This window comes from Prinia subflava, chromosome 5 (assembly GCF_021018805.1).
Source record: "Prinia subflava isolate CZ2003 ecotype Zambia chromosome 5, Cam_Psub_1.2, whole genome shotgun sequence".
Lineage (NCBI taxonomy): Eukaryota > Metazoa > Chordata > Aves > Passeriformes > Cisticolidae > Prinia > Prinia subflava.
Window position 1 is genome coordinate 57,811,596 of NC_086251.1, and position 22,254 is coordinate 57,833,849.

At 45.9% G+C, this 22,254-nt stretch overlaps 1 protein-coding gene across 1 annotated transcript in view; it reads right to left on the reverse strand.

Moving 5' to 3' along the window:
- The window catches only part of PRKCH (protein kinase C eta), a 113,243-nt gene that overhangs the window by 62,447 nt on the left and 28,542 nt on the right, over window positions 1-22,254 (reverse strand). The window contains exons 3-6 of the mRNA XM_063399560.1: window positions 4,337-4,487; window positions 3,516-3,550; window positions 2,482-2,570; window positions 757-886 (exon numbers count right to left, since the gene is read on the reverse strand). Coding sequence (XP_063255630.1) covers window positions 757-886; window positions 2,482-2,570; window positions 3,516-3,550; window positions 4,337-4,487 — 405 coding nt within the window. The remainder of the gene's footprint in view (window positions 1-756; window positions 887-2,481; window positions 2,571-3,515; window positions 3,551-4,336; window positions 4,488-22,254) is intronic.

The following is a 22,254-nucleotide window of genomic DNA, read 5'->3' on the forward strand; positions in this document are numbered from 1 at the left end:
CTAGAGGGATTTCTGCCACTGATCTAAGTAGAAGCTAAATTAGGACTCTTGTAAGAGAATAAACTCGTGAAAATCAGGAACAGACCCTAAACTCTCCAAACAGGATGCCATTATTGCCTAAAGCTTTTCATAAGCACCTATTTTTGAAGTGCATCACTACCATTGCAGTTATGTCTGTAAGTACAATTAATATTTATAATACCGCAGAATTCCCAACAAACGTCCCCTGCATTTTCCTGTATCTAATTTTAAAGACAGCGTTCAGTGGGAAACAAAAATCATTCTTGCTCTAACTCATGGGTGCACACACACCCTCTTGTGGGAGATGAAGGCAAGGATCTTACAGTCTGGATCACTGAAACAAAAACGTAACACCAGAACTTGCTTAGTCATCAATTAATAGGCAGGGTAGTCAGCCTAATGCAATGACCTTTTTTCCCCTTGGATGGCTTTTCCCTGCCTTATCTCATTTTCCTCAGCTGAGGAAAAACCTTCAGGTAAAGGGAAAATCTGAATGCAGGAAACAGAATACTTTTAATAATGCAAGTTAAACAAAGCTGTGCTGAGAGTGCAAACTGGAGTCCTTCTGGCAGCCAGAGATTCAAAAGGAGATCAGCCCTTTTTTTAACCCTTACAGAGATAAATATTCACAGCTCAGCTTTCTCCTGAAGGTTGCACAGATCGAGCCCACACAGTGCATCGAGAGTCTAAAAATAAATGTATTTTGTGCAAAGGCAACAGTGAGAAGCTGCTCACTTTTACACTGAAGACCCTGTCGCATGATGCCCCAGAGCAAGGAGCCGCAGTGGTCACAGAACGTCGGCACTTTGTAGTTGTGGACGCTGAATTTATGAGGAATGTTGATCCCAAACCTCTGTTCAGTCACCTGAGGCACCAAGAGGAAAGCACAGGTTTAAAATTCCAACACATATATATAAGCTGGTGTTCATTTACATACAGGCATTTCAGTGCAAATCTAAGAAAATAATTCCAAGTCAGAAAACGTCCCAATCCATCACCTCACGGAGGTTTATGGCAAGTGAATACTGAATTAACAGCCTCACCTGCTGTGTGCCAGCCCTGCTTCCCTTGCTGGCCAGGCCTTGCTGGCAAAGCAGATGTTAAATAAGGACTCCCTAAAAAGTTTTAAATTCTTAAAGACAAGTTAGAATTGGATTACCGCAAAACAAACCAATCCCACTGTAGCGAGTGTGAGCTACAGCATTTTTGAATCACACAGTTTTGAAATTATTGACTTGCATATTATGTGAAAGACATGTAACTTTAGGTCAAATTGTTGATTTATTAATTTCAATATAGACCTGCTTTCATAGCTCCTCCTAAAATTCTCACTCCTCTTCTCACCCTGCTCATAATTAACAGCCTTTCAGGCACACATTTCACTTTATCACTTGCATTCACCTCCTTTTTAACCCTGTTCTTTTCCAATTGTAAACCGTTCAGATCTCAAGGACACCTTTAAAAAAATGTTTCCATGGCTGAAGAAACCAGTCCCTATTTAGCATATTCATCACTTTTGACTTTGTTTCTCAACATGCAGATCCTGGAAAGCTGAGGCGGAGCCCACAACTCCATTAAAAAAAAATCAGGGGTGTGACTGGAATAAGTAGCTTAAGGTGAGTGATGCCTCCTCACTTTTGGCTTCTTTTACAGTAGTATAAATGTGTTATAAAAGCTTCATAATTGTGAGAGGGGTGAGGATATTGACTATTTAACTTTCACTTCACCCTTAAGCTTCCTAACTCATTTTCATCTGGCTTATCAAGGGGTCATTTTAAGGAGCTCAGCTCAGCGGTTTGGAGGCAAGAAATAATAAACAAAGGCAAATACATGGCACAAAACACAGAGCTGCCTCGAGAATAAAGAGATTTGATTTGATTTTTCCTCCAACAGTTATTGAACCATTTTCCAGTAATGAGACATGCAATGCACGGGGCAGTGTTAGGCGGGGATGTCACTCCCATCAAACACAGCCAAAACCAGCGAAAAGGAAAACCTTCAGAAACACAAGTTATGCAAGGGTTCTTTATTACAACTTATTTCACAGAGCAAAGGTGTGGAGCAACAACGAAATGAGCCCTTCAGGCAATCAGAAAAGAAAAAAGAGACAAAACAAAGACCCGTGGTTGGGCAGAGACATCCACATTAAGAACAGGACACCAAATTTTTATTGCACCACAGTTAATCATGCAAGAAAATTACCAAGGAAACCAGTGGATTTGCTCCTTGTTGATATCTTCCAGTGAAGATATCCTGACTTCCTAAACCATGTGCTAGTCCAAACAGTTAATGGCATGAACAGAAAAACAACTGGATGGTGTTGCATGGCTTTTAGGTCCCTGTCACTCTTTCCCACTTTTAAACCCATTAATAAAGATAACATAAAGTAAATTCTCTTATAGGACAACCCCAGCAACCCAGACAAAGTATGATGACAGAAAATAACCAACTTGATTTTACCTTGAGATCGTTCTTGTTAGTATTGTTTTGGCACGTGCAAGCTGTGACAATGAGGTGATGGCAGCGCTTGTGTACAACACAGGTGCACACTAGGAAATAAAAGAAGCACACTTAAAAGAGCCCTTGGAAGACTCAGAACACATCAGTCCACCAGCTGGGCTCCTTATGGCTTAGCTGCATCATCAGCACTCAGTAAATGTGCAAAAAGTAATTGGTGGTTTGGAATTCACAACAGATCTGGAGATGTTTCTTCAACCTAGTGCAACAAAAATTCTGCACTGGATCATTCACACAGCCTAGAAAACAGTTGCCTGTATCAAATATGGGTGATGGACACAGAAACAACATTGTAGATTCTCAAACTACTAAAAAAATGCTGTTGAAATAATTATCCAGTGAGGAGTGTTTCACACAGCAATGTCCATTTTGTTTACATGCAGCTTCCTTTCACAGGACATCAGTGCCCTGTTATACTGCACAGGAACAGGCTGTGTTAGGCTGTACTGAATGACCATGAAGCAGGCAGTTCTGGGAAAAAGGGAAAGGCAAAATAAAGGGAAAGGCAGAATGATAATTAAATGCAAACAAGCACCACATACATCTCCACAGCCAACCAGCCAAACCATGCATTCAGGAAGAAGTGCTGTGCCAGCCCACAAAGTCACAAACTCCCAAATTTTACTCCGCTGAAGCTCATAGGCAGAGAAGGGAGAGTGGCCATTCCAGCAGGGTACTCTGTGTCCCAATACGAGCTGAGCACTGTCCTGAAGGGACCCTGGGTGCCTCATGCCTAGCTGGGTGTTGTTGCATGTAGCCAGCAACTGAGTGGAACTGCACAGGATGAAAAAGCAACCGGACACGCAGGAGCTTGCAGGAATGTCACAAATCTGACAGGGGCTCAGAAGCACAAGTCTGGCTGCCTGGGGAGGAAGAGGAGTGGTGACTCCAGAGCAGCTCACAGCTGCAGGATGTCCCAGAGTACTCCCAAAGCAGCACATCCCACACACACAGCATGCAGGAGCAGGGCACCTTACCTTGGCACTGGTATCCCTGCTTCCCAAACACGCCCCTGGCCAAGAGAAAACACAGACACAATTTAATGGCAGAAAGACGGTCGTCTTGCAGATTGTTTACTGAAGGCAGAGCCAAAATGCAGGAGGATCCCAAATTATCAGATCCCAAGGCAGAGCTGCCCAGCAGAGGTGGTGCAATCCAGCACAGGGGTGTGAGAGCACAGGGAAGCACGGAGCAGGCATGGCTCACAGGGCAGGCTGTCAACATGCCTGTATTCCCCATATTCCCCCTCACTCCCATTTCCCAAATACCTCACTCCATTACAACACACACCACACATATTAGACTGATCCCAGCAGCCCACACCCTGTTATTATCTCTCCCACTCCATGTTCTTTTGAGACATATCTACGTTTTTCTCCTTGCTCTGCCTACTCCTCCACGTGCATCACCTCACACCTCTCTGATGGCTTTTCTGTTCTCAGGAATTTTCTCTTCACTTTCAAGCAACTGGGTTTTTTTCTCAGTGTAATCTCCACACTCCACTCCAGTGAGTGGGATCTTTCTTCAGGTTGCTCCATTACCTTTTTTCCCTTGAAATAACATCTGTGGCTACAAGGCAGGGACACTGCCACATCCCCACACCAACCCAGTTTGCTTCCAGCATCCAAGATACACGTCACCTCTGGCCTGTCTGCAGCAGACTCCAGTTTGCAGCATAAAATGTACCCTGCCAAGGGCCATCACTTCGGAGGCCCTGGGTGAAGTCCTAAGTGGCACTCAGGACTGTGAACACCAAGGCCTGGGGAGCTGTGTGCCAGGCTGTCTGAGCTGTTCTCACCAGATGAACTCCCTGCAGTGGGAGCAGTAGGTGGGCTGTCGCAGGTAGGTGGCCATGAACTTGTGCCCGTTCACCTGGTGCACCCGCCTCCGCATCGCCCGCTGCCGCTTCCGAGTGAGGTGCTTGAAGATCCTGTCCCTCTGCAGAGTCCCTGCGCAGGGGGAGGAGGAGGAAAAAGGACAGCAAAACATTAGAATCATCACACACAGTTAGTGCTTCTGGTTTTGCTACAGCGCTGTTTGGGCCCTCAGCCCAAGGAGGATGAGGGCCTGCTGAGGCAAGCCCAGAGGTGGCCATGGAGATGATGCTGGGGCTGGAGCCCCTCTGCTGTAGAGACAGGCTGGAGGAGCTGGGACTGCTCAGCCTGGAGAAGAGACAGCTCTAGAGAGACCCTAGGGCTCCTTCCAGTGCCTGAAGGGGGCTACAAGAGAGCTGGAGAGGGACTTTTGACAAGGGCATGGAGTAATAGGACAAGGGGGAATGGCTTCACACTGAAAGACAGCAGGTTTAGATTGGATGTTTTGAAGAAATTAATGACTGTGGGGCACTGGCACAGGATGCCCAGAGAAGCTGTGGCTGCCTCATCCCTGGCACTGTTCCAGGCCAGTCTGGATGGGGCTTGGAGAAACCTGACCTAGTGGAAGGTATTCCAGCCCATGGCAGGAGGTTGGAATTAGACAATCTTTAAGGTCCCTTCCAATACAAACCATTCTATGATTCTATGTTAAAATGCTTTCAAAAGCCACAATTACATCCCTGGTTTAGAAGTCAAGGTACTGTGGTCTAGAACGAGGATGACATCTGGGACAGGTACAGAACATAATTGCAATTAAGTTAGCTCAAAATTGTATTTTTCATCTAGAAATATCTGCCTTTTTCCTTCCCCTCGCTCCTCTCCCATGTTGAGACATGCCACTAAGCTATTAATTCACAAGCTGTAAATACACCAGTAGCTCAAGGCTAATGAGTTGTTATAACTCATAGCTTTTTGGGCAATAATTCCTGCAAACATGACTACACATAACCAAGTGACCACCACCACACTTGCTGAGTGAAGGCAGACCCTTTCTTTGAGAACAATGTTCATCCACCCTTGGCATTCTCATCCTACATTTCTTCATCACTATTTGCAGCATTTTTACTCTTCCAATATGTGTTGGTTAAAAAATACAGAGGCTACCTTTTCAATGATGGCTAGTTGTTTGACATGTGCCACATTCAGCTTTCTCTAAAGGGTTCATTTTCCAAAGGTTAGGTAATATTTGATAGTTCTGGAAAGCAGGGATCCAGGAACTGCTGGCATTAAATCTGAACTGTTCCCAAATATAATTTAATTTTAGAACAGAGTAGACTATTTCAGTTGAAAGGGACCTACAATAATCATCTAGTCCAACTGTCTGACCATGTCAGAATGGACCAGAAGTTGATGTATTTTAAGAACATTGTTCAAACACTTCTTAAATATGACAGGCTTTGGGCACTGACCACCTGTCTAGGAAGCCTTTTCCCATGTCTGAACCACCTCTCATTAAAGAAATGCTTCCTAATGCCCAGTCCAAACTCCTCTGGTGCAATTTAGTATCACAATTTAATTATCTATCAATATAATTTAATCATTTTATTGAGTTTAGTTCAGCCACATAACAATCTCCTAGCAAAGCTCCATTTACACAAGACAAGTGTCTCTCAAAAGGCATGAACTGAGCTCTAGATCAAGAGAGCCATTCCCACTTAGGCAGCAGCTGTCCAAATTGTAAATCCCAGCTGGTTGGACTCTGGGATCCTCACACAGACCTGGTCAGGCTCAGCTGAGCTTCCCAGATCAAAGCCTCATCTGGGGCACACTTGCCTCAGAAGAAAGAAATGAAATTTGCAGATTTGAAGTTAGTTAATTTGAAAAGTTATAACATTTTGTGGGGGAAACAACACACCAGAGTCTGCCAGAAGTGACTGTGTGACAATGTTCTGTGTTCAGGACTCTTGTTTTGAGCGTGGACTGGATGCAAGACCAAAGCCAGCTCCTGCATGGACGTAATTCCACAGGAAGGGACGTGTCTGCAAACTCCCAGAGCAGCAGGACCTAACACAGCTGTCACCCTCCCACTTATCTTCCCTCAAAGAGGGGGCAGAGCAATTCCCTGCTTTCAGCTGGCTTTGCTGATTAACCACTGGGGGACGGGGGCGGTGGAAATAGAGGAAAAGCTGTCAACCTGATCAAGGCCTGAAATGTAGGGATCCCACATCACAGTCAGATTTCCCAGTGCTCTTTGTGGGAGAGGAGATAAGGGAAACCATCCTGTCAGTGCTGAGCCCAGCCACTTCAAGGGGCCGAGAGCCACAGGATGTATTTATTTCTCTCTGGTACTCTTGCCACAGGTTTAGAAGCAAAGCCAGACATAAAGCTCTGGGGTTTTCTGCTGAGTTCTCCCAGCCATTCGTGTACGTGCCCCTTTGTGGTAGCAATACAGCCATTTAGAAAGGTTAGGGGTTCACCTTGTAAGAAGCTATAATCCCATAAGAAGTTTAAACAAAAAGAAAGAAATAAAATTAAAAGACGCTGTTCTGTGTTGTCAATGAAAAAAAACCATAGCAAACTATAAAAGACTTCTCTTTCCAAATAAACGAATAAAAAACTATTTTATAGTAGTAAACTGACTAAAAATTCCACGTTTTATCTCCTAATATTATTAATAAAAAAGTAAACAATTTATAAAGAAAAAAAGTATTTTGAAAGTTTCATTTTAAATCTCATTTTCTTCTTTTAGTATGTATTAATAAACCTATATTTACACCTTTTAAGTTTAAACCTCCTTTACTTTTCTCCTAATCCTATCTCACAGCAGAAAAAAAAATAATTGTAAAAAACACTCAAACCACTACACTAAATTTAAAAAACAAAATTAACAAATGTAAAATCATTAGACCCTTCCACAGGCACTGATGGAAACCTCCTACCCAATGGCATTACTGTGACACAGAACATGGTCTGACTTTAGGACAGCTTGCATTTATTTTTTAAATGGAAGTGCATGCTATAAATTAGGATTTTCCCAAAAGGATGTGGTCAGGCTGATCCAAGCATTTAACAGAAACCTGCTTCCTTCAGTGCAGAGCTCCAAGCAGCTGGGCAGAAGAGCCTGCCTTTGTAGGGAAGTGCTTAAACATGTGCTCAATTCCCACTGAGGTCAAGAGGAGTCAGGAATTACCAGCCTGAATTAGAGCACTGGTCCATCTATTCAGCATCCTGCCTCTGCCAGGGGCAACCAGGAACACATGACAGAAGATGGAGGCACTCTGCAGCTGGGGGACAATTCCCCTCTTTCCCATGACGAGATGTCATTTTCGTCTCCAGACGTGAGATCTGACTTGTACAGAACCTTAATATTCCTTTCAAACCATCACTGCACAAGTTCAGATGCCTTGTTATCTACCATAGGAAACAAGCCTGAGAAGAACCTCTGGAGGTCAACCAAAAGGTCCTCTAAAAGGAAGATCAGGAGACAGTCGCTTTGCTGAGCCTGAGCCTCGTGCAACTTCATGTGAGAATAAAAAAAAATAAATTCCTTAAAGTATTACAGAATGTGCCCAACATCAAATTCAAGAGAACATCACTTTGATCTAGGTTTAGGCAAACATGTAAGTGTTTTTCCTGGATCAAGGCCGAACACCTCAACTGGCAAAGTGTCCTCTATTGGTGTTCAGCATGTGTAGAACTTCTGAGGCACAGAAAGGGAAGCACAGGGCTTGAGTGCGTGGTGAGCACCCAAGTAAATCCCCTAAAGAAGCAATCCAGTTACCAGCTTGCTCCATGCCAGCTGCTCCATTAGAAGCCCAACAGCTGATGCCCTTAAGCCACCATTTAGCAGAGTTTAAAAGAATATGTTCCCAACTTAGCTCCTGCAGTTTCTGGTTTTGTTATAGTTCCATCAAGAACCAGCATAGGGTAATCAATCCCCTGGTGTTCTCCCATGCAGTGCAGACCACACATGGCAAGAGGAAACCAATCCTGGGCACGAGGAATAGGGGACACTTGGTGACAGCCTGCAAAACCACCCACGGGACACTGCTGTGCATCCCTGTGGTTTGCCCAGCTTCAGACTGCAATTTTGAAACAGTTCACAAAACCCAAAATATCGCAGGAACTTGCTTTTTCCTGGGCAACAGAGGAGTCTCTGTGCTGCCTGCACCGGTGGATCACATCCAGGGCCAACCTGAAGCCTCCTCCCTACAGCTGTACTTGGCTTCCATCCCCCATTCCCCAGACACCAAAATCCCACAGCACAACAGTTCCATCTTGCAGACCTGCTTGTCATTAATGCACATGCCACAGGTTGGGGTTTCTTCTTTACTAAAAGTTAAAACCCTCCTCAGATTTCATGCTTGCTCCTATTACTTGGCTGTCACGCCTTGCTAATGTTCTGCTGATACTGCAGATACATCTTTCAGGTGATCCTGACCTATGCTGGTACTCACCTCAATTTACAATATAACAATTCTGAGTGTTACTAAGCAGGCTTCAGGAAGGCCTGGATGAATTTCCCCATGCCATCAACTCTTTTGAGCACTATTCTTCCCATTTCCTGGTGTTGGCTTAAAAAGAAGAGGGAGAGCCTAGCACAACCTCAGCCATACCTTGAGCACAGTTGTAGCTGCAGGAGACCATCCATCCTATGATTTAATGGATCTACATATACAACCACATCCCACAGAATAAATCCCTCTGTCTCAGGGCTTGGGTGCTTGTGCATCCCACACACCACACAATGGAGCTGGCAAGTTCAGCCCTCCAACAAGCTGCAAGTGATTTTGAAATGGTGAAACATATGGCTACCAAAACCTCCTTCCACCTCCTTCCTCCCAACCACCAGGACGGCAGTTCCTCAGCTCACACCCATGACATCTGTTCAACATGTCCCAGTGCCACTGGGTGAGAGGCTGTGAGCAGAAATCATCCATCAGCACAGCACTGAACCCTGCTAATGGAAAGGCTGAGAGATTTGGGATTGCTCAGCCTGGAGAAGAGAAGGCTCTGGGGTGACCTCATGGCAGCCTTTCAGTACCTGAAGGGAGCCTACCAGAAATCAGAAGATGGACTGCTTGCAAGGACATGCAGTGATAGGCCAGGGGGAACAGATCCAAACTGAAAGAGAATAGATTTAGATGAGTTATTAGGAAGAAATTCTTCCTTCTGAGGGTGGTGAGGCTCTGGCACAGGTTGCCCAGGAAAGCTGTGGCTGCCCCATCCCTGGCAGTGTTCCAGCCAGGCTGGATGGGCTTTGCAGCAATCTGGGATAGTGGAAGGTGTCCCTGCCCATAGAAAAGGGTTGGAATGAGGTGATCTTTAAGGTCCCTTCCAACTCAAACCATGAATGACATGCATGGCCAATTCAGCAGCCCCTCATGCCTCTTGTCTTTGGTGTCAGAGGATGCAAAGCCATCAAAAACATTTTCCCAGCTCATGTTTTGCATTCTGGCCAGTTTCCTACAGGATATATATTTTCCTTCTGGACACAGAGACTTTTACAAAACAAAGCCATTCTAGACTGTTAAAGAGACCCAGACTTCTAAAAGTCTCTAATCTCTGGTAAAGCAACAACCACCATGAACGGTTCAAATGTCCAAATACTGCTTTAAGAGCAGACAAGTAACTGCTCAGTGAGGGGAGCTTCCACATCCGTGGTTAAACTTGGATATCTGTAATTATGGGGTATTTACTGTGCTTGCCTATGTGCAAAACTTAACTACAAAGTCCAACACTAAAAAGCCTCTTCCCCTTTCCTCCTCTGCACTCACACTGAACACGTGTTTATGGCAGTGGAAATTATACATGCAGCGGGAGAGGAGAATAAATAACCCACCAAGTCATCTGAGGACACGTGCAAGCACCAGCACATCCTCACCCACTCAGCAGCCTCTACCATCACCCCCCTGCCTCCTGAGCTTACCTGATCCTGCTCTTCCTGGCCAGAGACCCCTCCCTTCCCCCCTACCCCAGTTTATAGTCCAGGGGGTTACATCAGGCAAATCCTTACAGTGGTGGCATAACTACAGCAGGAAAACAAGAGGAAGGGCTGCAGGATGCAGTGGTGTGTTTGGGACTATTTGACTGGAGTAGTTAAAGCTCTTCAGGTCTCATCTATTGGAAATCAATCTCACCGTGGTGCTATCGACCACTGCTGCAACCCCAGCACAGCAAAGGCCAGCCAGGCACCTCCTCACACATCACAGTTCCTAGTGCTACACTCCCATATGCACCAGCAGCATTTTAATTTGGAAGAAATAAAGATATTCAAAAAAGCAATGTAAAAAGCCTTAAATCAACAGTGTTACTAGGTAAAAACTTAATTAAGGCTTTTTTTTTTTATCAGTACCAGGAGCAGTATACACATCATCCTCTCCAAGGAGCACTGCAAGCAAGCTCCCCTTGACCTGAGACACTGCCACTGACCTTACTGGACTGTAAAAAGCAACACAGTGGATTGAGAGACCACCTCACCTCTTGCAAGCACAGCAGCACTGAACAACAATCTCAGATCATGCTAAATGCTCATCTAGCCCATGCCCTAACAGTGAGTAGTAGTGGGTGTTTCAGGAAAAGAACACATAAATCAGATCAAGTAAATGCATTCACCCCCCATACCCTCGAGCCATCAGTATGTAGGTGTTCTCTCAATATTTACCTAACAGTGGGCTTCCTCACATCTACTGAATGTAAACTGAGGCTAAACCAAGATGTTTATTTCCCTGGCTGGAAAACATGTAAGTTATGACAAAAATCCCTTACTAAGCTATGCATTTTTAAGCAGGAGTTTTATCACCATAATCCTGTGGATGATCAAAATTATAGGAAGCCTTGCTAATTAAAATGTTATAAACACAAACACACCATTGAAGAAGCTGACATCCTCACCCTGAAAAGGGAAAAGGATTCAAACATCTTATTCTGTTTCCCTAATATTAGTGCTGCAGGGTGAAAGCCTAGTCTTTTTTACTACAAATCTTTTCTTCAGTTCCCCTCAGAAGTTAAGTTGGATGCACAAATCAGCCAGGTGGAAAGCAGCCACCTCCAGAAAAAACATATTATCCACATGGGGTTTCTCTCCCAGCAGAAGCTGATCCTTCTGTTGCTTTTGCCAGTCTGTGCACTCTGGTTCCAACCCCAGGAGAGGCTCCTTGCAAACCAAACATGTGGCACATCAAACACAGGCTGGGACTTATGTTTGATCCAGATGCTGTTCTGCCCTCTGGAACTGGGTAAAGTTTTGTGTGAAGATCAGAGAAAGACCCAGCTAGGACTGGCAGCACTGTGCTGTCTTCCAGGACTTCACAGAAAAGCCACGTTAATGGGCAGCTCATCTTTTAAGATGCCAACCTGTCAAGATTGTCTGAAAGAGTAAGAAGGAACAATGATGCTCTGAATCCAAACAATGTTTTCCCCACTCAGGAGTGTGAAACAGCACTATCAGCACTCTTGGAAATGCAAACATGTAATCATCCCTGCATCAAATCACACAGAACTGTGCACTTGAGGCAAGGCCTCTGTTTCTCATCCAAGTACTGAAGCAAGGCAGATCCACCTTCCTTGTTTTCTTGCCAGATCTAGGACACCAATTCATCTCAGCTCTCAGTGATTAACAGCATTTGAGGACTGAAGCTGAAGGGTGATGTTTCAGTGTGGCAGCAGTGAGAACAGGATCAATGAGGTTCACACAGCAATATTGGTGAGCACGACAGTGCTCTGCTATTGCTACAACACCCACCACAGGCTTATTTCTAGAATTACACAAATTGATGCCAAAGCTGTGGTGGTACCAGTAGGTAAGACTTTGGGGGGTTCAGTTTTCTTCAGCCTCTTGGACTTGGCTGTAGCAGCACCAGGGAGAGCAGGACAGCTCTGCAGAGCTGGAGTGACCAGTGTGTGACTTCTGGGAGCATCCTCACTTTCAGGAGGGGAGATGGCTGAAAACCAAGGGTACAGCCCAGAGCTGGGGCTGAGGGAGGAATAGCTGCTTTTTATCTGTCTGCATAAATTCTGTGGGAACATGAGACAGCAGGAAGAAGGCAGCTTGAGAACCTCTAAAACGAGTATTTTGCTGCCTCTTCAAGTCTCCCGACCAGTTCTGAACACCATGCAGGTTATTTTGCATAGAGTTTTAATCCAAACTGCCACACAGGTTTTCAGTCGTGCACACAGCAGCTTTTCCACGTTTGCTATCACATGTTTTTTCTTGGAAAAGTTTGGGGTTTTTTTCCCCAAGAAAAGTTGGTTTTAGGCATTTACTTGCAGATGTTGACAGCTCTGAATCAAGGCACCACAGTATGTTGCACAAGGCTGAAAAATGTCAGTGGAAAAGCCTTTCCACTCATTTCTACAGTGAGTAACCTTACCATTCCATCTCTGCAAGTTTTCACATTCATTTGCAAAACCTCAGGATATATCTGTTTGCCAGAGAGACCAGGCTGGGGCAACGACAGCAAAGAACTGTCTCAGCTTGCACCGAGAGGAGACTCCAGGAGAAAAGGATTTTATTTAAAAATCAGAAGAGGGATTTGAGGGAGACAAGAGACTGAACTGAGGCTGTCAGAGCCCCAGACTGGCACTGTGACCAGAATGCCACCTCATACCTGTCCCTTACGCAGCAAGACACAGTTTCAAAAAGCAAAATAAATTAGTCTGGTTATATCCCAGTCAGGTGCTTCCCTCTGTAGCTGAACATGGTCTCCCAGCAGACACAGAATCTAAAAATCACTGCAGCCCCACTGTTCCCTCCTCACAACAGAGCCCTCTCACTGCCATCTCAGACCTACCTGAGGTCCATAACCCACTCCTGTCACACTGACTGACATAAGAACAGGCAAAACAATCCCAACAAAACCCAAAACACTCCTTACTGCATGGCTCATTAGAGCCTTAACCGATTCCTCTTCCTCCTCCCCTCAAAATTACAATCATCACTATTTCCTTGTGCTTAGGCAAGCGAATTGTAAAACCTCCTGTTAGTCCTTCCCACTTACTAAACTGAAGAGAAAAATGTTTGAGATGTGATTTACCAGGGAAGGAAACCATTTTAATACATTATTCATTAAAAACAGGAAAATAAAACTAACAAAGCAACTTTGATCTTTTCCATGATTAATTCATGCCCTCTGATTTAGAAGATCTCAAACCACACTGGCTACAGAGCAGAAGCAGCAGTAACACAGAGTGACAGCATTTACAAGCTCCCATCACTTGTGCAAAATCCTCCAGAAAAGCAGAATTGGAGATCCTGAACCCTTCCTGCTCCTGCTGCCTGGGGGCTCCTGCGTGTCACAACCATGAGCAGCTCACAGGCTCGTGGGTGTTCCACAGCCAGGATCACAGCACGCTCCTGGGGAGGCCCTGCCCACACAGGAAAACACCAGATCCAAGCCAAACCTATTTTTAACCAAGTGCAGTTTAAAGCTATTTTTAAAGTGGGTGGTCTGGGGACATCCCCCTTTTGGGGGACGGGGGCAGCTTCAGGAGTTGGCTGCTCTGGTATTGAAACAAGAGTGTCCACACAATGTCTGACAATCAAATCTGCTTAAAACTCACACCTTTATGTCCAGGCAGTGCATTAAAACTCACACCTTTATGTCCAGGCAGTGCAATTTGCTAGAGACACAAGTTTAACATCAACCTCAAAAGAAGGAGGACCAGGAGAATACTCTTTATGGAATACAAAGACAAAACACACAAAGAAACCAGGATGAAGAAAAAGCCAGCTGAGATGGGAATACCCAGCATCTCGTGTCCAGAGGGCCCAAAGTTTTGCAGCATCTCCACAAATAAGTAACCACATTCCTCAACACTGCAGCCATCCCTAGGATGAAATCTTGATCCTTCCTCACCAAGGGCACTGCACCTCTCCATGAGAAAGCAAACTGTATCCCAAAGCACAACCGGAATTTAGTCAGGAACAAAGCAACTGGGAAAGCTAATTCAACAGGACAAGTTAAACATTCCCCTTTTTCTGCCACTGGGGCCTGTGACTGCTGTCATGAGTTGCCTCAGCTTTTCTCCTGGAGGTGCACTGGCCTTGGGCTCTCTGGGCAGGATGACCAACACCCCAATCACCCCCTGGATCCTCCTGGTGGACTGGTCACCCCACAGCCGTGAAGCCCAAGTGGTCTGGCAGCAAACTCAGCTCTGATCACACAGCTGACCCGGGAACTTTTGAGATTTCCATGTGGCAGCTTGCCAACGAGTCCTCTAATTTCAACAGCCTTAAAAAGCAGGTTGTTTACCATGTCGCTCTCCCACGCAGGTTCCCACACACCATGGGCTGAGTAAGACACTGCCACAGCAAAGCATCTGTCAAGAAAAATAAATTCAGCCTCTTGTATTCCCGGCTCCTTGGGAAGGGCCCTGCCAAGAGGCAGCACCTCTTCCCATCAGCACATCCCCCACCCTGGCAATGCAGCGAGGGAGTGCTCAGTGCATGGGCTGGGGATGGCACAATCCATCCTGAAACTTCTGCAGATGGCAGGGACCACGAGTGCTCTGCCCCTGCCAGTGCCAGGGGATTGCTGTGATTTCCCAGAGGGATTTCCCAGGGGCTGCAGGTGAGGAGCAGTGCCTTCAGGAGACACAGCTGTCCCCAACAGATTCCCAGCATCTAACACAGCCAGACCTGATTCCCTCCCCCTTCCCCATCTCCTCCCAAACGTGGTTTTCACCCTGCAATACATATTTCTCCACTTCTGAAATATGTCTCTAGGATTTCCAAAGCAGGTATCCTGAACCCAGAACTCAAACAAATACAGTTTTAAAAATGCTGGCTGCCACATGGAGATGGTGTTGCTTGCCTCAGCTCAGGATCATGAACTCCTAAAGGTTGGAAAAGACCTCCAAAGATCACAGAGTCCAATCTTTGATTGCCAACAAGATCACAGCACTGAGTGCCATGTCCAGCTGTTTGAACACTTCCAGGGATGGTGGCTCACCATCAGATGGCTTTTGCAGTCTGGTGTCAGCAGCTCCACAATGTGACACCCACCAATTTCATTCACCCCTTTCATTCTGGCCCTTTCCAGCAGGTGTAAGAACAGCAGCAGTAAATGCACAGCCTGCCTCCCCATGGGCTCTCCCAGCTCACTCCTCTCAATTATCAAACACGCAGAGATGGTGAGCAGGAGGAAAGCCACTTTCTCCAACAGCTTGTGAGAGACATCTAAAACCTGTACCTCACTTCATCTTTATTCCCAGTCCTTCAATGGGGAAGGAACACTTAAGGAAGGAATTTGTTTAGGTTCAAATGACAGGAGATCAAAGTCAGCCCGCAGTTTGATGGTCACAACAGCCCTCACACAGGTTTCAAGCAATTCTCCCCCCACACAGCACCCTGCCTTCCTTCCAGAACTGCCTTCCCACACAGACACCTTCCAGACAGACCATGGGACACAGGGATTCCTCTGCCATGGCTTCATGTGCAAGCTGTCATCAGCCCTTTCGGATGCAACTGGACCCTCCCCTTGAAGGGCTTGTTTTTTCCACTTTGCCTCCCTTTCACAGGTGAAATACAGAACCAGAGTCAATGCAAGTAAAAACAGGTGTAGGACAGCACTGAAGCCATCACTCAGTAAGGATTCCTCACTCAACACCTAAGAACTCTGAGCTGGGCAGGCTGGACAAGAAACATTTTTCTGCCTTTATCCTTGCTGACTTTCAAGTGTGATCTGAAAGTCTGTTCTGTGAACATGCAGGAAGGACACATCTTAGACATAAAAATTCGGCATTGCCTGACTTTTAAGAATTTGATTTTCTAGTGATAGCCTTCAAATGAAAAGGTTTCTGGCTTTAAGGCAATTTCCTACATTTCATAAATAAAGACAATTATTATTGGAAGCAGGTTCATCTGCTGGAAGTGCAGCAGTCTCCTCGGTCCTGACTCAGCAGCAGGGCTGTGGTTTTGAGCACACAGCTCCAGGGAGAGAGGAGAGCACTAACAGGGGAACACACACTCGCCAGGAAAGGACTGTGCTTTACTGTGGGATCAGTGCTAGTGACAGACACACATGCTCAACAAGTCTGGCAGCTAGACGGCAGAAATGAGCTGAAATTCTGGGATTAAAAACAGTTCCAGACTCAAGCAAGAATCTGGCTTTGATTGTCACAGCTATGCTGCTGCTGCAGCCTTTCCCTGTCCCTGCAGCTCCTCTACAATCCCTCTGTCCATATTCTCTTCCTCCTCCCACCTCCTTTAACCTTTTGGGCTTCTTTAAGCTGCTTCTTCCTGATTACTCCTGCCCATACCCATCCATCACCACTCCCCTACTTCTATCTCTCCTTATATTCCTTATCTCTGTCCCTCTTCCAGACCCTTATTTCTTCTCCAGGCAACTTTTCCCAGTGTTTCCACCATTCACTGCCCTTGCCCCTTGTCTCAGCAGATGGGGCAGGGAGAGCAGGACACCTGCTCCTGCCTTCCTCCCTCCTCTGCAGCACTGCCAGGGTTCCCCCTCCTGCCTCACTGCAGCACCCAGGGCAGGGCTGAGCTCACTCAGAGAGAATTCTGTGGCCCCAAAAACCAGCCCTGCTCCAATTTCCCAGTCCAGACAGCTGGTGCAGAACTGGCCCCACTCAAGGCAGCCCCAGGGAAGCCCAAGAGCATCCTTTTCAGACAGACAGATTTACCCTCAATTATGAATCTGCCTCATTCCCTCATCTGCAGCCACCAGCAGTGCCAGGAGAAGCAGCCACTGAGGTGGTTCAGTGCAGGTGGTGTCCACAGCACCCCGAGCCGTGCTGATGGCATGCAATTTATCCCACATCACAAACGAGTAAATTCCCCCCAAAAACAGCAGACAGGGACAGCAGAAGCTTTCATCCCTCCCTCTCTTGCCTCTGCCAAGCTTGAGGTCACCCTGGCCAAACAACGTCAGGATCTCTTTGCTCAAAGCTCTGTTTTGATTCAGCATTTCATTCTGGAAAACAAACAGAATCATTGCTGCTGAAGCTCTCCAGGAAACAAAAACAGCTGGCACTATAGAGCAGGAAACTCATTATTTTCTGCTGGGTATGGTCTGGAAAAACCTAAACCAGAGGTGTATAAATTGCAAGTGCAAGTATTCCCCTACTAAAGCATCACTAGAAGATGAGCTCTGCTTCCTGCTAGCTCACCTAATGCTGAAGATCCAGTTCTGCCCTTGGCTATTTGGGAGGTGTTGCCCCCTCCAGTGAGATGAGGACTGATCTGCTCAGCATGCAGCAGGGTGATGCTGCTGATCCTCTTCGTGTCTTTGGAGCCAGAGGGAACCCTGGGCTCCCCCCTAACAATGCCTGAACAGCTCCCAGGTAAATTGAGCTAATGAAACACTGCAGCACAACAGCACCTTCTTACCCTCAGGGGACAAGGACGTCTGGACACTGGACAGGCTGGGCTGCCGGGCACCCAGACACAAGGAAAATCCTTGACCATGGTGGCCCCACCTAAATCAGGAGTCTCCTCCAGTAGCCAGAGCTGAGAGACTCAGATATTAAATGGGATACAGACTAATTTGATAGTTGGTAGAGCCAAAGTTACATAAATAAATAAATAAATAAATAAATAAATAAATAAATAAATACAACAAACAACATGGTTTTGTTGGTATTTTTTTTCCTACTGTTTCTGGCACAGATTTACAGAGTGACCCCTGGCAAAGCACTGAGGGGCTTTTGGACAGCTATTTACCTATTTCATCAGTTAGGCACATCACAAACCGTGGTCTAGAGAGATTCAGGCACAGCCTGAGGTGTGCCACTGTCAGGGCATCCCCTTCATCCCAGTCCAGGGTATCACCCAGGTGTCCTCAGCCACACTGGGTCCTGAGAGGGATGGCCATGAACCATCAGGGAGCAGCAGCCAGGGCTGTACCATCATCCCTGGATCCCAGCACTCACCTCCCACAGCTCCTGCTCCTCTCCCTCCATGCCACACTCGCATCCTGCCCAAACACCAGCTCCAGCACAGCCCTGTCCTCCAAGGCCAAGGAGGCTTCAGCTCCTCTGGGAGCCACCATCACCCCTGCCAGGAACCACATGGAAATAAAGCAAAGAAACCTCTGTTCCTCATTACAGCCAGGAACACTGAAATCCCAGGGCTGATTGCAAGCTTGCACATTTATCTCTAGGTTTCAGAGCCCAGACAAAACACAGCCCACTGAGGAAGTGAAGTTAACCCTGACACTGCTGTTTGTTGTGTTTTCACAGTGCCTGGGTATCTCTGCAGCCGGCAGATCTTGGCAAGTCCCAAATTACTGACAAGAACCTCTTGGAATTAGACACACTGCAATAGCTGTGGGGCTCACATGGATCATTTTCTGAGAAATAAAAGTAGTCCTGTGGATATGTGGCAGGCTGGAGTGCTGTTCTCCTCCTGCCTCTGCATTACAGGCCCTCCATAAACACCAAGCAAATCACTTCATTTCCCGGGGTCTGGCTCTTCTTGCTACCATGAATAAATAGCTTTGTTTGATTGCTTTCCTGTTGAAACACTTTTTCCCTGTGAAAATTCAGAATGTAACAAACTTGCCTTGATTTGTTTTCTTTTTTTGAATTGCAGAGAGACGTATGTGAGATATCAGAGTTCCAGGGTGCAAGAATACTGGGGTTCTCCCAGCAATATTTTTACACATGAAATGCCATGTGCCCATTTTGAAACTTTCTCTTTGAAATACAAAAAAATAAACTGATGGAGGCTTCAGGACGAGGACAGAGCTGCTCCTGCTCCCCCCTGGCTTGGCTGATTAACCTCTGTTGGGGTGTGCAGAATGTGACCTCCAGGAGATCAATACCTGCTCAGGAATTCAAGATCAGCCTCTGAAAACCTTTCATTTTTTTACCTGGCATTTTATTTTTTAAAATGACTGACATCTTTCAGCAAGGCTGGGGATGCACCTGCCTGCCACACAGAGATGCACAGCATTTGTGGATTACAGTCCTGGTCCCTGCAAGGGCTCAATCTTCTCAGGGCACACTTGGGGTGTATTTTCTCCCCAGGGGGACTCAACACTGCCCTGACCTATCTCCATCTGAAAAAGCAGAGCTGAACCAACACGGAGTGGGATCTGGAAATCCCTTGCCTACAACACGCAGGTGTGACAAGTGCAAAGCACTGAAAAAAATGTAAACATTGGAAAAAAAAATACCAGAGTGTAGAAATGCATGTCTGCTGCTGGTGTCTGCCACATAAGACTTTGGGCTAGACATTAAAGACTTCCATGTCCTCAGACTGTGAAACAAAGACAGCAGAATTTTATCTTATTCTGCACTGATATGGCCTGTCTGGACCAGCAGGTTTTCTAGGTGGTGTCTACTCCAAGCTTTAAAACTCTGCTAGAGCCAGTAAACCAAAAGAGAAGAGTGGCCAATAAAACCAGGGGATGAGAACGGGGCATTTGTTTTTGTTCCTGGTTCCTCATTTCCTATATATTTTCCTAACTATAAAAGATGGGCTGAAAGCAGTCAATATTGCAGTTTACAGAGGACTGGTAAAACTCTTTTTCCTCCCTGCTGTGCAAGAACCTGACAACAGATCTGTCAACAGAAATTTTATGGGGCTGAGGAGCTACATTACAGTACAGAGCAAGGATCTTGTTAGCACAACACCTATATTCCACTTGAAGGCTGCAGACCTTTAGTGGTATCTGTCGAAGAAAACATTAATTCTTCAAAAAAACTTCATTTTTAAAAAATGCATTCTAAGGAAAATGACAGCAAAAGACAAGAGCCTCTGTATTTGAGGACAAACCATTTTAATGTGCCAGCTGCAAAACAAAGCAGCATTTCCTGGTGCAGAAGCAGATTTGGGCTTCCTGAACCTGATTCTTAGGTTACCTGCAGGTAAGCAGGTTCAGCTTCCCCCTTGGGGGGATGGAACTAGATGATCCTAAATGTCCCTTCCAATGTGATTCTATGATTCCTTGCTGCTGCAAACCCTACCAACATGAAATATTTAGTAATAGGTGCTATATCCGCTCTGCCAACCCACTTGGCTTTGCAATATTCTTGTCATTCTATTTCTTGCCCAGAACTCAAATTTGTCATTGTCTTTACTGACACTGAAAGAAAAGAAACAACCATTACTTACCTCAGAAGCATGAAATTAAAACTGAACTTCAAGCCAGAATTAGCACTTTGAGTGACAACATGAAAAAAAAAAAATTAAAAAAAGGCAAATTGCAAGAGTTCAAAGCACTAAAATAGAAACACTCTGTTTTCTACAGGGCTTGCTTCATTCATTAATTCAGTCAAATACTTCATTTGTATTAATTTAATTAGCTTTGCTCAGAATTAAATAGAGCAAACAAGAAGAGAGGTGCAGCACACCTTGCAGGCAAAGCTGCTGGGGCACTGGGCTGGCTCTGGGACTCCACTGCAAGGGGAGAGGTTCAGTTCCTCCAGGCACACACCTGGGGCCTCTCAGTGTCCAGCCTGACCTTGCTGCAGCCAAACAGCCTGGCCCAGGCACCAGCAGCAGCTCCTGGGAATCTCTTCTAACTCCTCAGAGGGGTCCAGAGGCACAAACCACAGCAGTGGTTCACCCACACTCACTGCAAGGCTTTTTATTTCAAATCAATCAGACCCTGCCCAAGAAGAGCTAATTCAGGGTCTGCCCTCTCACAGCTGAAACCAGGATTCAGTAGGAAAAAGCAAAAAGCACTGGAGAGCAGGTCTGAATTCATGTCACCAGCTGAGCAACACCCTCAAGAGCACTATGTGTGTAAGAGAGCAATAAAGCAGATTTTTTGTCCCTTTAAAGAGGGCCTGCAAGAGTTGACATCTCGTGGATTATCTCAGAGATCCTGTGGATTATCTCAGAGCTCCTGGCACACACGTGGGATCACAGAGAGGGAGGGAAGCAGGGCTCTGTGGGTTCTGCTAAACCACAGACCTTGCAGTGTCCAGGGCTGGGCAGAGCTTGGTGTGGTCCCACTCACTGCCCCCTGCTCCTGTCCCAGCTCCTCAGCTGGGAACATGCCTCACATCCACGGATGGGCACATCCACAGCAAAAACACACCTCACAGAAGGCACATTCACTGTTTTAAAGAGAGCAGAGGCAAAGAGACACAAACAGAGGTAAGAAATGCTAAGGACATCCTTGTGGGGGGGAAAAAATCGTATCTATATCCAGAGGAATATGAAAGTTTTCAAAAGGAATCGTATGACTTTAAAAAATTTCGATGACTTGAAAAAAAACCCAAATAGGGTGAAATAAAGAAAACCCAGAAAATAGTAAATAAATGCATTTGAGGAGGGGCAGGAAATCAATCCCTAAGCAATGCCTGAGGTCTGGCAGGCAGAAGTCAGTCCTCACCTTCTCTACAAAACAGCCTGGACTGAAACAGCTCTTGTGTCAGTGGGGGAGATGGTTGGGGAGGAATGTGGGTCCAGCTGGGTGCCAGGACCAGCAGAGTTTTGTCACCCTTGGGAACTTCAGGAGCTGGAATTTGCTGATCCTTGTGGGTCCCACCCAACTCAGAGTATTCTGTGATTTCTGTGAGAGGTAACCTCCTCCCAAGGTAAAGAGATTTTCATTTTAATTTTGCACTGGTTGCTTTACACAGGAAATGTCAGCTGAATGAGAGTAGTTAATACAATCAGATACAGCTTAGCACAGCAAGTATATCCAAGCAGAGAAAATAAAGAGAGGCAGGTTATAATTTCTCTAGGCTTCCCTCACTTCCTATTGCTTGGTTCCTTTCTGTTTCTGAAAAATGACATGTATTTTTAACACATCAAACAGGCAGGTCTCCCTGCCTCAAAGCAGCAGGACAGCACTGATGGACAGAAAAGCTACAAAGAACTGACTTCTTTCCAGCTGTGTGTTTCCTGTGCTGCCCTCACACCCTGACAGAACTCAAATGCCTCTGTCACACTCACAGGAGTGACACCCTGATCCCCCAGCCCTGC